The sequence below is a fragment of the Anabrus simplex genome, chromosome 1, assembly GCF_040414725.1.
Source record: "Anabrus simplex isolate iqAnaSimp1 chromosome 1, ASM4041472v1, whole genome shotgun sequence".
Lineage (NCBI taxonomy): Eukaryota > Metazoa > Arthropoda > Insecta > Orthoptera > Tettigoniidae > Anabrus > Anabrus simplex.
In genome coordinates, this window is record NC_090265.1 from 1,318,570,006 (window position 1) to 1,318,588,159 (window position 18,154).

The window sequence follows — 18,154 nt, forward strand, 5'->3', positions numbered from 1 at the left end:
GACTCCATTGGGCAGGGGCTGAGATGGGGTGAAAAATAAACAGTCTAAAATGACCGAGGTTAATGTTAAATCGACACATTTTGGGTTCGCAAGGCTGATTGGTGATAGCCTTAATGACAGTTGGAATAATTTACACCATATCAAGAGCGCAACAGATAAATACATACAATTGTGACTTCACACATTATATTAAGAAATAATACAAATCTTGAAGGTAAACATTCAAACATTGTCCAGGCAACGCCGGGTACTACACCTAGTTACATAATAAAATGTGCGTGGTTTAGCGGGATATTTTTACCTTAGGATATTTAGAGATTTCTAGCAGGCTAACTGGACGTCCTATTGTCTTTGTGTTTGCACTATGTTGTGCATTTCAACAAAATGAAGAAATAGGGTCCGGGATGTTTCTGAATACGGCGAGTGATTTTCCCAAATATCCATTTTAATGAAATCTCCCTGTGGGAGAACATTCAACGTAAGCAGTTCGGCAACAGTGCTAGAAGTGTCACGTGCCAGTTCGAAGCTTTGCTGTTCCTATCCGTGGGGATGCGGTTAGACGGGCTCTCTCCCCCTCCTGAAACCGGAATAGAGTTATGAGCTGCCTGCCTCATCTTCGCCTGAATAACACCTGTCAAGAGGCGAATTATCGTCCGTACTAGTCGCACGCGAGTTATGAAGTAGTAGTATTTGAACGATGCGATTGTATGAAAATCACAAATACCTTGATATGCTCCTAGCGTATGGTGAGCCACAACAGAATGCGCGTCGCGCTACGCGAATCTATCGGAAAAGGCTTCCTAACAGATGGGTGCCGAACCCAGCAACGATACCCGCTGTAGTACAGCGTATTCACGATACTGGTTGTGTTGCATCATGCTATGAAAATCGAGGACCAGAAGGGCCACGTGCAACCCTAGACACGGAAGAAGACATCCTGGAAATAGTAGACGATGATCCCGGGTGAAGTACGCGTAGTATAACACGTGCCGTTGATGTATTAACTTGGACCGTGCGTAGGACACTGCATGAAGAACGAATGCAGCCTTATCATATTCAACGGATGCAGTATCTCTCACCAGCAGATTACCAACCAAGAGTGGATTTCTTCCACTGGTTAACTGATCAAGCACGCAATCCAGACTTTCTGTCACGCACTAAACGGCTTTCATGATGTGGTGCACCATCTTGGTTCTGCGTAGTGTATTGGTGATAGATGAGGAAATTTTCGCGCGACAAGGAGTGCATAATATGCACGCCACTCACGCATGGGCTACACCCCCACGCATTACGTCAAGGCAACTTACAGCACTGGTTATCAATTAATACCTGGATGGGTGTAGTAGCAGGTCGGTAACTTGGAACTGCATGGTTGATCGGTGCAGCCTACCTGGATCTTCTCTCATAGGTACGTTACTGGAGCTTTTAGAGGATATATCGCTTCAATTACGCAGAACCATGGCGTTTTTACACGATGGCGTACCACCCCACGCAAACCGCTTAGTGCGCGATCATTTGGATCAGATATTTCCTCGTATAGGTGGATTGGATGACGTTGACCCATCAATTGCTCCCCCTCCCCAGATCACCAGACCTTAATTCAGTGGATGCTGGTTTCACTGGAAGTGGGCAATATATCCTAAATTCAGCCTCTACTCCAAACTCCCAATGAAGTACCAAATACAATAACCGCAACCCACTCAACTAAGTGTCAACGGATGGAAAAGGCCTAGAAGTGAACAGAAATACCAATACGTTAGGACGTAATTACGCCGCTTGTGCATAATTGTCCTTTTAAATGTTCGTAAAATTGTGAATGTGTCGGTTTGAATGCACGTTCGGTAACTAAATAGGCAATTTATTGATCATTTGAACAACGTTATTGACGAAGACATAATAATTCCGTGCGCAGGCGCTGAAGACTGAATACAGTATAGTGACAACTGCAAGGTAAAAGGAGTTAGTAATATCGTAAGTTGTATAGCTAGGCATTATTTACGATTTCAACATTTCGGTTCCACTACGAAAATTTCTGACGATAATACCTTGTATATTTGATCATTTAGATTGTAGATTTGGGAGCTATGAAAAAGACAGCTTTCTTTGAAGTTAGTAGTTTATGGAGCTGTTATCCTGATAGATAAAGCTTTCAAATTCCGTTTTAAAATTGATTATGCTTTCTCCTGCTAGAACGTAATTATAATACAGTTTACAATCATTCTGAACCCAATTTTGCGTCAACGCTGGATACTGATCCGTCCATACAAATCATAATATCCTTTTTCAGAGAGTAGCTATGATGAAAGTTGATTATGCAGATCGTCATACTAATTTGTCTCCTGGAGACATACCAAGACTTTGACGATGTTGTGGAAGCTTGCGTGCTCGTTAATGACGAAGACTAGATTTTCCTCGGAATAGAGATTGGCTAACGAGGTTTATCCCAATTTGTCACAGAGGTTGCTGTGCAGTTATACTTTCATTTATTTTTTCCTTTCTATTCCAACGAGCTTAACTTTCACTTTTATTACTGTCTAGTCAGTCTTTCTACCATAGGTGTAGCCGCTACAGCCATTCCATCCCCATCCGGCAGCAAAGAATTTGGAAGGTCTTTGAAGTAGTGTACTCGACAGGGACATGAACCAAGGACTAGTGATCAAGTGGACGCGCATTTCTTTGTCTGGTAGCAAGGTTGCGAGAACTCGAAGTTTGGTACGTCTCGGGTGTGGCTAGAAAGTATTTCCCCAAGCAAAGCTAGGGAACCCTGGATGAAAATAAGGGAAAAGTTATCCCCACCACATGCTTTTGGTGATTGGAAGAGGTACACCTTTTAACATCGTAATCTGGGAACCATCTTTAAAACAGCATTACGAACTTCGTCTTCTATAATAAAGAAATGAACGATTTTAGTAATACTACACTGTTCAACGATTCAAAGGAGCTGTTCGGGAGTTGTGAATATATTTAGAGTGTGTGAAATCCCATGGTGATAATCTTCTGTTAATAGAAGAAATAGATGGTTACATAACAGTGGGAAGTTACAGAGCCCATGTGTTAACTGTCTTCACACCCACTTGACAAGGGGAGTCCTGTGACGAGCAGAAATTTGGAGACAGTTTTTCTTTATTACAGGACATTCTACGATCAGATTTTGTATGGGGGTGTCTTAACTATATTATAATATCACTGGTCACCTGATTATCGCACTATTGTGTCTCAAATACACCGAGAACAGGGTGTATAGGGAATTTGAGAGAGGGAATCTTCTCAGCTCATATTAGGCTTTGGTGGCGTCACCCAGGGCAGTCGGACAGATGTGTGTCGGTATCGGGCTCTAGGTTCCTTTTTTGTGAGTACTGTTTATGCAGAGAATAGTCAAAACGAATTAATTTGAGTGGTGTCTGAATACAACTAAGAGGAGAGATAAAATTAAATGCACGGTAGAAAATTTCGACGATTTTGAACAATAAATTGAACTCATAGAATTATTATTATTACTTCCGTCGCCCGAGACAAAGAAGGGAGACGGGTAATATTATAAGTATCAGTATGAGCAGTGATACAGAGGTTAATTCGGAGTCGTGCTATCAATAAATGTACGATACGATTATAAATACCCTGTATTAATCTATTTGATTCCGGGACATTGAATCAAAGATCGGGTCGATTAGTGCGCGATGACGCAGACGAACGGAACGGGTATTAACTGTGCTATATATACTGAAGATTTCCAGTGCCCAGGACTATGGAGTTGAGCGGTCGCAGCCAGCAGATGGAATCAATAGCTATCAACGTGGACATGAGTCAACACTAAACCCCAGGATGGACGTCCCGTAGCTAACCGAGGAGTCATCGAGGGACAATAAGACTGAGTAATGCCATTCTATTATGTATGACGTGAAGGGTACGGAAAATTCATTTTAGAATGTTGCAGCTATTAATTGATAAGGATTCTTAATTTATTAAATTGTAAATGTGCAAAGTCATGGCACAGTTTATTTAGTAACAATTCTGAGTGACTTAATTTGTAGATGTGGGGGAATTTTTTTGTGGGATGGTTTTTCTTTTCATTTTATTTTGAAAATACTGCTATTATCATATAATGGTGAGTATCATTAGTTCATGGAATTGCTTGTGTAAGATGGGCTGGTAGTCAACCGGCTGATCTATCATGAATGCCAAGAAATATTTGTATATATTATCCCGTGTGAAGGAAGACATTTTGGTGTGAAATCATCCAGAGAGCCAAAGCGACGACCTCCAATGAAATATATAGCTAGTTCCCATTTTTATTGCGAACGTCTGTAACATGTGTTCTCGATAACTGTCGGACCCTAATTACACTGTGCATTGTGTGAAGTTACAATTGTGCTGGTTTGTAATTAATGTGTGAGTTTCTATTGTCATGAAGTAAGTGTAAAGTAACGAATTCGTGACCATGTAAGTCACGTAGGCCCATCAGGTAGAGATTAGGCCCATTTTAAAAGATTCATAATAATAATAATAATAATAGAAACCAGTGTTTGTTATTTAGATTTCTGTGTTTGCTGGGTTAATATAGGACCAGCTGTGCGAAAGATTGTGTGCCAAGAAAAGGAAATAGTCTGCTGAAAATGCGTCAGGCGACGATGTTAGAATGGATTTGAAGTCAGAACTCACGGTGTGGATTTTCGAAGTTAGATTGTGGTTGAACACATGTGAAGGCTTTTGAATGGAGAAATAAGAAATGAATTATGAATCACCTCGTTGAAATGAGGGTGTTTAGTTTATGAAGCGAATTGATGTGTTTAAGTGATATTTTAAAGGGACGGAATTGTTCTTCCCTTGACAGTGTCAAGTTATGTCCCGTTGCCACACTTACGGCCGAGAGGGTGAGTAGACCTGGGGACTGGTATTTAAGAGTGAGCCTCTTGTATTTTTTGTGCCTTCGACCCCGCAACCTAAGATCGTGCCCCGTATTTGTGACGTGTAATAGGTTTCTAGTATTTGTTCCTGCGTTGAGTTCTAATTGATTCATTTCCTCAGGCGACTTAGATAGACGTCAAAAATCAATGACCTGGTTTTCTTTTTCTTAATTGTTTTTCGTGCATCTAGAGTTATTAAGTAGGGATTTCAGGTCTTCTGAGCACGTCGGAGATCCTGGGTTTGGTTCTGGATGTGTGACTGGCAGTCTCACAATGTTGGGACTGGTGATTAGTGTTTCACTGGTGTTGTACACTTCTCTTGAGTGTTTACGTATTTTATTTTGTTGTGATGTCATTCAGCTTCGACAATGGTGTCTACCATTGGTACGATGGGTTCATGAATATACGGGTCAGGGTTGGATTTGAACGCAAGTCATCTGAAGTTTATGTTTGTTTAAGTTATATGATCTAAGGTTATTCCAGTGTGAAATCGATTTTAGATTAGGTGTCACTCAGATTTCTTATATTTGAGTATTATGACTTTGTTCGTCCAGTAAAATTGGGAGTAGCTTCAGTGACTAACACTTAATGTTCCATACACGTGAAGTCATGAAACTGATTCTTCTTGAATGGTTATACTCGGTCTTATCCCTACAATTTGAACAATGCTCGACAATCCAAAGATTAACTATGTGAAATTCGATTATGTATTCGCCTTGTATATTTGCGTCATTTTTCATCATCATCAAGATTATAATAAACCCTTTTAGTTGTTAGAATTTTAAGAGATGGTTCTCATTCGATCGTAGTTATATGACCTACCCTTTATGCTGCTAAGTTACTTATATATTTTGATGCCCACTTGATTTTAACCCAGATAACGCCCCTGTAGATTTATCGCCGGAGACTCTATGAAAAGGGGTGGGTGCAGTAGTGATGGGCGATATTTCACGAACTGCGATCTTTTAACAGATATCTAAAAATCACGAATAACGACTGTTACTTCCTACGCTGTCACTGTGATCAGCCGTAATTTCAAAGTTTCACTCCATTGTGATTACAGCGTGTCCATACACCGACCTCGTGAATGTTACTACACAAACAGTGACTGTGATCAGCCACGAGAAGTTCTGACGTATCGGTATCCACGCGAAGCGATGTGATCAAGGAAGGAGCATCACCATGATTGCCACCTGTATGGACTTTTATAATTTAATTTTCAAAATATAATAAAATTATTGTAAGTATAGAGTATTTAGAAAAATGAGCATATTCCTTTCTAACATATAAGTAACTTAAACCTCGTCATCGCTAGTAATATCATTTTTAACAAACTGTCACGTTGATTCATAATGTGGTATTATTTTATAAGTGCGCATTCAAATTGCATCTTGATTCATGGGATTCACCTAGAATACAAACAAACATGTGCAAATAATTGTTTCATTGGCATATTTGCTCTGTTTTAGATTAATTCAGTTTCTTTCAACAAATAACTTTTTACTTTCGGGTAATATAGTGCTTTCTATACCTGCTCAAGTGATGAATGATTTTGCATCTACGAAAAGGTACATTGGTAAGTCTAACCTTACCTTTAGTGGGTCGACAATACAGTTATCCATCATTGCATTTTTCACTTGTACCAAACAAATATGTTGAATTTCATTTTCTAGCACATGCCAAGTAATCGGTTACGGTATAGAACACGACTCTTGCCAATGTTGGTCCTACATTTTTTTTGATATCGTCGCCATAAGACCTATCTGTGTCGGTGCGACGTAAAGCAATTAGCAAAAAAAAAACTTTTTTTGACATATTGGTTGGTTCTAAGCATGTCCAATATAACGAAATTAGATGCAAAATATATCATGTTTATGCGCCTAGAAGAAGACAATAACAAGGTCCTCTCGAGATCACAAGCTATAAATAACTAGTAGCATGGGCGGTCCGGCGTTTAAAAATAACTGATACCATAAAATCGCGGTTTCAAATCACACTGAGACTCACAAATCAGGTTATCGCTCATCGTTACTTTGAAGCACGGCTTTACTCAAATTCCAAACATTCAGGCGCACCGTCTGACACCTGAGGGCATCCTTGAAACATCCTTGCTGCAAAAGAGTTTTCCTTCTCTACGAGTGTGGGTTGTAGGTTAAATCCAAGGTCGGCAGTTCCTGCTTTTCGAAAGAGGCATCTAAATGGGGAAACCGAGGGTTTCAATTAGGGAGCATGGATTAACGACCATACCACCACCACAACGACTTCAGTGTACCTTAGTACATAAAACAGTGCGCTCGATTTTTAGTTCCTTTTAGTAATTTTAGAACAAGTAACTGTGTGTAAGTTTATTGTCGGGACCAACTGGACAACAACCTGTTACTGGAAGAGAAGGCACGCGCCGTTAATAGCTTTCAAGTGAAATGAGGAACAAAAGCAAATCTCAAAAGCTGCCGATTGAGAACGGAATGACCGTGACGACCCACTTTCTTTTCTACACTACCTCATATCGCTAACACTTGTTCCTGTCCAGCCCTGTAATGTTTAGGGAGTATTTCATGTTCATCCCTTTCAAAGCGTCTAAAAATAATGATGAAGAACATCGGTGAGTTAATTCACAAAGTTAGGGAAGTGGTGGTCGATGATAGACCTGAAATATGGTCAGTTTCACGACCTCCATTCGAGTTGGAAATCTTAATACATTTGGATATGCAGTGACAGTGTTCAGGCTATTATCTGGATATTCCACATTATATTCATCAAGGCAGCTTGTAACTGCGTTGATTTTCAAACAACTTATCTCCCATCAATGATTGTACCCTCTTTTCTGAAATCCTTGCTAATACTTTGCCTTGTATGTCGTTGCTCGAATCTTGAAGAACTATTGTTTTAAAGCATTTAACATTTATTAAGGTACTGTACTAATCTCTTGTCAAGAAAATTCTTGTATAGTGGAAATAAGACACATTCTATGCATTTAATAAAACAAATATTTGAACTTACATCATCATTATAGTTATACTTTTACAAGATTGAATGCCAGTTCTGTAATAATTAACAATAATATTGTGGAAATTTTCCATCAACTAACCACATATTTTATTCTGGTATATATGTTATATAAATTTATACTGCACCAGTCACCACATGTAAAAGAAATCACCATCTCTATGTTTTGACGGAAAATTGGTTAATTATATTCGTTTAGATTTACTTTTTACTTCCTCTTATATTAATTTTGAACTGAAAGAAAGAAGGAACAATTAAATGCATTTAAAATCATTCATTTAGTATTAATTACATTGACCACATCATAATGAGGAAAATGCCAGTTTTACTGAAATTATAAACACTGTATAATGTATTTTCCTCTAATTTTGTATCATGCCAGAGATGTGAATTGTATGTCTGTTAAGATATATTACACAGCAGTTATGTTTTGCACTGTAAATGTGACAAGCGTGTCCTTGTAAATGGTTGAGATTTTTTAATGGGTGGTATCGTTTGTATGTATGAGTATGCACACAAATATCACTACAGTGGAAATCAGAACTGGATATCAGATGTGTAGTCAGTGAGGTGCATACATGGAAGTTATTTAATCATACGCTATACATTATATTTCAGATTGTGGCAGCAATGCCAGCAGCTCCGAATATGGGGTCATTTCTAGTCCAAACTATCCTCTCCACTACGATGGCCCCGCTAAAGGTGTTGCTAGTAAAACATGCAACTGGTTTGTCACAGTCCGGCCAAAATATAAGATTCTGCTCAACTTTGAAGTATTCGCAGTAGAGGGGGATCCTGCAGGTGAGTAAGAGCTGATAATTAGATGGTGCCTGTGTACAAATCAAACTCCCTGCTTTAGAAATTTCCTCATAAACCATTCCATTAAATTCATTTCCTCGGTTAGTTCACCTGACCATGTAGTCTAAAGAAAACGAAGAGAAAATCAATGCTAACCTTATGGAGGTAATCAGGAAGTAAATGTCCCATTTTTTTATTTACTATACAAATTAGGCTACTATTATTATTGTAATTGTTACTAAGTAACAAATAATGAAAATAATATAATGTGATCTTGAATTTTTAAGTAATCTATTTGGCAAGTGCGTATGTAAAAATACTAAGGAACATAAAGTAATCAAGTACTTTTAATCTAACCTTAAAACTCCTCATCGTCTCCCCTTCGTCAACATTTCCCTTTTCCTTTATCCGATTGTGTTCCTCCTCTTCTTAATATTTCGTCGCTGTTCAAGCAAAAGGTCCTATCTCACAATGCTCTTCCTACCCATTATTTTCATATGACTATAATTGTAATAATGCAACGAATTAGTAGATATTAACAATTGTCCTGTTCCCTGGCTGAAAGGTCAGTGTACTGGCCTTTGGTTTAGAGGTTCTGGAGATTTATAACCTTGCAAATTATGCGATGTACTGTATATTATTATTATTATTATTATTATTATTATTATTATTATTATTATTATTATTACATTGTCTATGCTGCTTAGTTGTGTTTAGGAGTAACACATAGTGCAATCTGTGTACACAATATCCACAGAGTTACAACAAAGCATAATAATAGCTTCTATTGTTAGCACATCTAATTTAAAGATCATTTCTCGTCATACTCTTGTTATTTGAATGGAATAGTAACGTAATCCACAAGAGATTTAATGGACTATTCGCATACCTGGTGGTGTTCAGCGTTAGTTTTGTTATAATAGCGAAGACCCATGTGGGCTGTGAGGACCACGAAAAAATAACATCAACACATTATCTAACCTTAGAAATCTCTGTTCATTTCGTTGCCAACTTAGGAATAATTATTTTAGATCACCTAAAAATTAAATAGTAAAATTTCCCTGAAAAGTTAGGTTATATCCTTAATATTATTACTTTTAGTAATGTTACAAGAATTCTAAATTATATTGATTTAAATTACATTTTTATCCCGACAGTTCCAAGAGAAGTAATAGTCTATAATTAAAATATTTTGTGTAAAATCGTGATCTAAAGTTTGTAGTATTTACGGTAATAGACCACCGTACTCATAAAGTTTACTCTTAAGTAGTGAATCCATGCTGGTACGCAGCATTAGTTATAAATAGGTCACATAACTCGCCTTGATATGCCTCCCATTGTCGTATTGTTTTGCCTGCCTTCTTCAATGGTTTTACGAACATTTCATAAGAATCGCATTGTGGTACGCCGCAGTTCGTAGTCAGGATTCATTCATTCTGACGTTATCATTCCGTCTGTTTGGTAAAAATCTATCCATTTATTGCCTTTTTTTAATCCCGTAGTCCTTGATTTAAAGCTTAGTAACCGAGCTCGATAGCTGCAGTCGCTTAAGTGCGGCCAGTATCCAGTATTCGGGAGATAGTAGGTTCGAACCCCACTGTCGGCAGCCTGTGTTTTCCCATTTTCACACCAGGCAAATGCTGGGGCCATAAGACCTATCTGTGTCGGTGCGACGTAAAGCAACTAGCAAAAAAAAAAAAAAAAAGCTTGGCAAAGTGTCGTAGAAGGCAATGGTATTCTTAATCGCAGTTCTTCTATGGGCTTGTGAGCTCATAGCTTAATCCCGAAGGACGCTTTTTGCGACGCAGAGAACTTTCTTTTAAAGATACATGGATTTTACTCTTTCTAGTGCAGCTACCTTTCGATAGGTGTTCCCAGATAATGTCTAAGGCGTATGTCATGATGGGGTCTGTTTGTACGTAGACTTTCTTTTCTCTTAGCAGCATCTTAGTTATTAGGAACGCTATACCATCTGTTGAACATAATAGGAAGCTGGGAAAGGTTAGAGAATCAAAAAGTATCTAGCAGAGAATAGTATTCTTCCGTAATCAGAACAAACTCCCAGGTTTGATAGGTAATAATCAAACGTAGCCACATGCAATAACATTACTAAGGACGAAAATCGCATGTATCACAATATTAATGAAAATATTCGTCGCTTAGCAACTTACAAAATGTATTGCAGGTTAGGGTAAGCCTTGTCTTGTAGTTATTGCAGTGATCATTTAATTATTTTATTTTACAATTACTCAAAGTTGGCTGAACTTAGAGACCTATCAATATCCCATGATTCACCGGCACGTAATTCCGAAGAGAATAAAACAAAAATGAAACAATTCAATCCAGTAGAACGGACGGACGGATGTGCCAAAGCTGTTTTAGTAAACTTTTTAATATATATATTCCTTATTATTATTATTATTATTATTATTATTATTATTATTATTATTATTATTATTATTATTATTATTATTCGCATTATTTAAATGTAGTTGATAATAGTAATAGTGTATTAGATTAAGACTGGTTAAGAAGGCTATACGAAAGGAAATACATCCCTAACATTCCCCGGATAAATAAAACATTTTTTCGTACTTTACCTTACCTTACCTTATCTTGCCTTGCCTTATAATTCTTCAAGGAATTGGAAATCTATGAAGGCTGGGTTAGAAATAAGGTTTCATAAGCCCGTATACCAACGGGATAATCTAGCACTAATTTCTTCGTGTAGAATGAAACAGAAAAGGGCTAAAGCTTGGTGGGTTAACAACTGGTCAAAGCAAAATATAATACAGAGTATTTAGGTGAGAAAAGGATATTTACAGGTACTCACCTTATTAGTTCAGCAAGCGCAAAATTGACTAGTACTGGTGTGAAAAACGAGAATCATGTTTCTCACATGCTGTCTCGTCCGTTGCACTTCTCTCCTTTCTCAGCCACGACCTCACATATTTCAGTGCGTTAAATATATCGAAATGGGAAAACTATTTCTTGACCTGTTACTACCTTGTTCGTTTATCTTCATAGCACATGTTCGGCTTATTTCAACGGATTGATATCTTTATTTCGTCGAACATTCCGTAAAACAACAGAATACCGCTTAAAGCTACTTAGTTCTACAACATGTTCGAAACTTAGAATGAGATAGAAAAGCAATTTGAAGAAGTGGATCGCGCTGATTTGAAGGGGCTCGAATAACCACGAATGTACTAACTTGAATAATGTTGACTACTATTAACACGGAGAAGAATAAAATACATCGCATAATCGCAACCTAGAAAGAAAAAAAAACACGCATACGAACTCTAATATGTATATAAGAACAACCTGGTTTACAGGAACACGAATGTTTTATACATAATAACACGCATCCCGATTTTACCTTTTAAGACTGCTTGTTTCTGCAATAATTAGCATCATTCTTCGGGCGAAAATTAAGAGAAATCCACAGTCCTGTACTCTCACGGGTTGTGGGAAGATCTACAGTTTAGGGTTTGAGGGATGTCACCATATTTATACTCTTACGGGTTGACTCCCGAAATAATTTATCCTTAGTTTTTTAAGTACTTTGTAATGCATATCCATGTCGAATTTTTGCGTTGTACCAGTACTGGAAATGGAGAAGAAATAGCTGAGTAGACCTATTCAAAGAATCCCATTCTACCTCATTCCCGTTCAGGGTTGAATCCCGTAACTCTTTTGTACTTAGTTCCTTCAAGTTAAGTGAACAAGCCAAATTTCATCTCCTATTTTTCTGGGAGAATTAGTGACGAGTGACGGTTGTGTTAGACTCAGTTCATTTTAATTAAATTTATTCGTGGAAGGTCCCAACAAGCAAACCTCACTTAAAGGACATAAATTGGACATATGCGATAAAATTGTAGCAATTTCAAAATGTGAAGAAAACAATAACACCCGATGGAATCTAAAATAAAAATGCTACAATAATAATGATAATAGTCTAAACAAAAAATTGAAATGAAAACGTTATAGCCTAACAAATAACAAGAATACGGTTCGTTAGTAATTTCATGTAGACTTTCACTGACTTCAAGTCTGTTTTATACTTGTGAGCCCAAAATAACATTATGTAGGTTATATGAGAATTTATCACGTAAGTAGTGCATAAGCCTGCCTTCGACAGTAGAAATTACTATCTGTAAAATAACTGAAAATTTTAAATGGACTATTAATATCTCTTATAAATATTCATATATTTGTATGTGTCATACTGATGTTTATCTTTAATACATTGTATGAAAGGATTGTTAAGTATTTAGTGGTTAAATTTTTGAAAATATAAGCCGCAAAGTTGAACTTTATCTCAAAATAAACGGGTAGGCTACTGATTAGAATTGTAGTGGTGTTAAATATGATGTTATTAAAAAATTCTAGTAGTTATATTCTGTATATTTTCACTAACTACAAATCTGTTTTATACTTGTGAGCCCAAAATTACATTATGTAGGATATATGAGACATGACATAACCAGTACATAAACTTGTCTTCGACAGTTGAAATTACAGTCTATAAAGTAACTGGAATTATTAAATGGACTATTAATACAGTATATCTTATGAATAAAAGTTACACTTTCCAGGTTTTATACAGCATTCGAATGGAATCAAAACAGCTGTTGCAGTATTTCCTTACAAACCATATTGAGCGCATTTGTAGTTTGAAGTTGTAATTTGACGTCTAAGGATCTGAGTACTCTTGAGAAAGCTACGTACAACTGTACAAAACGAGTCACCATCAACAGCGTCATATGCTCTCACCCCATATGAGCACTACGGAGATATCTGGAATTTAATCCAAACTTTTGGCACGCATTCTAGTTATTAGAAATTCTATTCCACCACCTCCACTACCCTGCAGGCCAACATTCTGATGGTAGAGATATTTCCAACGAACGAGACTTACCGTAGACCAACTGGCAAAGCAGAGCATTACAGAAGGCCAGTTCCAAGCACTACGCCTACCATACACGGACTTCCAAAGCCACATCAAGAAACAGGCTTACAAAGAATGGTCGAAATACTGGGCAACAACTCAACGCGTCAAAGGCAAGCATTACGCCGCTATCCAGAGACACATCCCACAGAAACCATGGTTCAGTCTACTATCTCTCACCCGCCGCCATATGACATCAATTATCAGAATGCGACTTGGACACACATCTTACCCCAGTCATCTGTTCAGACTCAAAGTCATAGACTCCCCAAATTGTCCCTCTGACCCCAATCAAGAAGCAGACCTCAACCATACAATTTTAGGATGCACTAGATACAAACCACAAGTGACCAATTTATATCAAACGCTTATACAACTGAAAGTTCCACTTCCCACCTCCGTTTCGTCGTTGTTCAGCAGCTATGACATCCGTATATATCAAGCAATAGCCAAATTTTTAAGTGAAGCCAATTTCACACTGTGATATGTTGTAACCGTACAACAGGGTTACAGACTCCATTCTGTATTTATTATTATTATTATTATTATTATTATTATTATTATTATTATTATTATTATTAACCTGATTCATTAGATTTTATATATTCTGTTTCTCATCATTTAGACTGTAATAATTAGGTATCGCGTATATTATTGTATTTAATCATAGGTTAAGTGAATATGTTTGTAATTATTCTGTATTGTAGTAAGTGAGATTTGTTGGTTTCATATTGTCATGCTGTGGCTTGTAACTTTGGCTAGATGAGCTGGCATAGTATTTTGCAATCGAGGCTATGTTTAACTGGGAATGTTGTGTACAAGGAGATTTCCCGGTGACGCATTCGGTATAGTCATTCTTGGACCGCTTGGGTACGCTTAGACAGCGCGTGACTGATGACATCAGTGCGTGGACACGTGATTGCGACCAAGTGTCAGTATTCGCCAGCTACTGTATGTGGAAGTGGAAGGGATGAACAGTGAGTGGGGAGATGAGTCGTCATCGCGAGGTTATATAAAGTCAAGGCGACGGTGGGGAGAGGTATTCTGTTCTTACTCAGTTCATAAGCAGTTGATATCGTGCAGATCATATGTTACAGTCAGAGGTATCAAATGGAAGAAGTGGTCTTAGTGTGATGGTAAGAGCTAAGAGTTGTGTTTTCAAGAGGTCCGGTAATAATCGAGGAGGTCTACAAGTGGTGCTTGTATCCGAGCAGAGACGGGTACTATGCTGATAAAGAAACATCATCATCTTGTGAGGATGGACTTCACAAGATGTCTCCATAATATTTTCAAATCTCTTATAATATATTGAGTGGACGTAATTACATTGGAGCTCCCTACACGCGTACATGGAATGTAGGCCAATTCCTTGTTATATAAGAAGACTACAACAGACGGCTCCCGACTTCAGCTCACAGGTTTTCCCAAGAATTTCAAGTTCAACAGCGGTGTATGCAGACAACAGGTAATTAAAGCATCAGACATGTTATGCATTCATAACATGAAGAAGAGTGTAATCAGCGGCGATATCACATCTCACTTCAAGTTCATGCCAATAGCTTTTTTTGTTTAGATTAAATTTTCCTTTTCTTTGTACCGCAAATCTCACGATATAATTCTTTTGTTAAATTAAAAGACGTAAATGATTGTTCATTGTGACGTAAATTTAGTCATAAACTCAGTTTTATTTTTAATTATAATAAGTGATTCCAGTTCCATGTACAATCCTCAATTGTGGAAATGCAACAGTAATTTAATATTTTCCTGATCCATATCCGTGTATATTGCCAGATATGTGAGTTTATCACCTCACGCCTTGAGATAATTGATATAAGAGGTATGCTCTACCGAATTTTGTTGTTTTTCTTAAAAAAGCAACTGGCGCTCAAACAAATGTTATGTATATTGTGTGAAGGAGATGTAAGTAAAAGAGTAGTGGTTGGAGGAGCCACAACGTGTCGCCAGCAACGTGGGACTCGAAAGGTTCAGAAAAAGTGTTTCTGAATGGCAATATACATGGATCAGTTCTTTTAATGAGTACGCACATGTTAAATTCACCGAGTGATGTTAGGAAGATCATGTTGTTGAAGTTTGTATTTAAGGGGTAATGTCAAAGGAAGTGCAAGGGGAAATAGCTTTGAGATCGCGAAAAATTAGTAGGAAACCGAAGACGGACAAGGATAGCAATATGCAGTCAGGTGATGAGGCTGAGGTTATTGTGTCCAAGGAAATCCAAGGTGGTAACATAAATAGGAAGTTGGTGACTAAGGTGGGACCTGCTGAAAGTCATAAAATAGTAGAAAGTGAGGAAAACGCTGTCACGCAAGATCAAAGTAAAGGGGTGATTGACCTGGGTTTATTTAATTTGCTGATGTCCAAAATGACTGAGCAGAATAATGCCATTAGTGAGAAAATTGAATCTCAGAATATTATTATGAGTGAGAAAATTGAAACGGTTATTAGTGAAAAAATTGAATCTCAGAATAATATTATGAGTGAGAAAATTGAAGCGGTCATTAGTGAGAAAATTGAAGCTCAGGGTATTAGTATTAATAAGAAGATCGATGATGTTAGTAATAAGATAGATCATAAGGTGTTAGAAATAAGTAAGCAAATTAATAATTTAGAAAGTAAGGTAAATAGGGAGTGTAGTGACATCAGAGCTGAGATGGAATTGGGTCGGAGCAATCTCCATACGGAAATAGAGCAAGTTAGTGAGACATGCATCGAACAAGGGCATAAGATTGATGAATTAGGTGCCAAGATCGAGTCTAATAAAGGAGAAATCAATGAGTTAGTAGAAGAAAGGTTTGAAAAGATAACCAATACAGTGGGGCAAGAAACTAGGAAATGTATTAGTAGGGTAGAACATGTGGAAAGAAAACTTGGAGAAGTAGGTGATCTAGAGAGTGAACAAAAATCATTATCACAGAAGGTGAGAGAATCGGAAGAAAAGTTGCAAGAGGAATTAAGAAAAATTCAAGAAAGGGCTGAGGAAACAGTGGAAGAAAAATTTCTGAGTTGCCAGAGAGTACTCCAGCAAGAAGTGCGTGATAGTAAGAATGTACGTGAGATAATTGTAAATAATGGTTTAATCACTAGAGATCATGATTTACCTAAGTTTTCTGGGAAAGAATTCAACCCGATGGAATTTATGAGAGTAGTAGAGAAGAAATTTGTTGTTCAATTAAGAGACAATATTATTAGCTGGGAAACTGTATTGGAGATCTTATCTAATGCTTTCGTAGGAGAGACTAAGTCTTGGTTTCAAGTATATAAAAGCTCGATGTCTAGTCTAACTGAATTTAAGAAAAAATTCATGGCTAAATTTTGGAGTGAAGGTGTTCAGAGTAGAGAGAGAGAGAGAGTAATGTTTGGCAGGTATAATTCTAACGAGGGTGTTAGAATGACTGAATATTTTTTAGCTCATGTTTTGGTGTGGAGAAATTTAGAATGTATTGGACCTGAGGCTGATATAGTTAGACTTATGGCTAAGCACTATCCCGATAGAATAAGAGAAGCTGTTTGTTTGCAAAAAGTGGAGACTATTAAGGAAATGGAGATTTTGTTGGAAAGTTTTGATGCTTTAGGTAGTAGCTTGAATAATAATAGGACACTAAATAGGAATGTAGAAGGAAGGGGTAACCAATCTAATAATCAGGACAGGACTATGAATAATCGTAACTACAGAAGAGAATATCAGGAGAGACCTAATAATAATTTCCACAGGGAGAGAAACTATCAAAATAGTTCGGAAAATTTCAGGACTGGGAGGCGTGATTATGGTAATCAACCAGAAGCTGGGAGGCGAGAGAATACAGGCCATAATAATAATAATAATAATGACGCTAGAGGAAATAGGCAACAGGGGAGGCCGACTGAGGTGTGTAACCAACAAGTCGTAACCGAACCAAGTACTTTAAACGAGCAACGGACTGTATAAACAGGTCACTGAGACAGTCCGTAAATGGTGAGTTCACGTATAAGGTAGATAAGCATGTTAATGTCGACCAGCCTATAGTTGTAAGTGAACATGATTGTGACCTAAGTAGCAATAATTCAAATGTTTTAAGTGACGACTTAATCGTAGACAATAAATTTTATAAGTGTAATTTAAATTTAGATATAAGGCAAGATTTGTTAAGTGATCTTATATTATGTAATGAGGATAATTTAAGTAGTGTTACTGTTACACCGACGATTGAACTGCTGATATGGGGCAGAAAAGTTAAGATTTTGTTGGACTCTGGTAGTGAGAAGTCATGTGTAAATTCCAAGCTGTATGAGGAAGTTTTGAGAGAGAAGTATGAGGTAGCGGAAATTCCAGTGAGGAATACGTTCATCGTAACAGCTGTTGGAAACAAGTCTCAAAGAGTGAATAAACAAATAGCTGTCCCCATTAGCATAAGTGGAGAATGTATTTTCCAACCATGCTTAGTAGTGCCTAATTTAGTTTATGCCGTTATTTTAGGTACCGACTGGTTAACGTGTC

At 37.4% G+C, this 18,154-nt stretch overlaps 1 protein-coding gene across 1 annotated transcript in view; it reads left to right on the forward strand.

Moving 5' to 3' along the window:
- Positions 1-18,154, forward strand: part of LOC136878592 (bone morphogenetic protein 1) — a 148,284-nt gene that overhangs the window by 54,910 nt on the left and 75,220 nt on the right. The window contains exon 8 of the mRNA XM_067152094.2: positions 8,529-8,711. Within this exon, the coding sequence (XP_067008195.1) occupies positions 8,529-8,711 (183 nt within the window). The remainder of the gene's footprint in view (positions 1-8,528; positions 8,712-18,154) is intronic.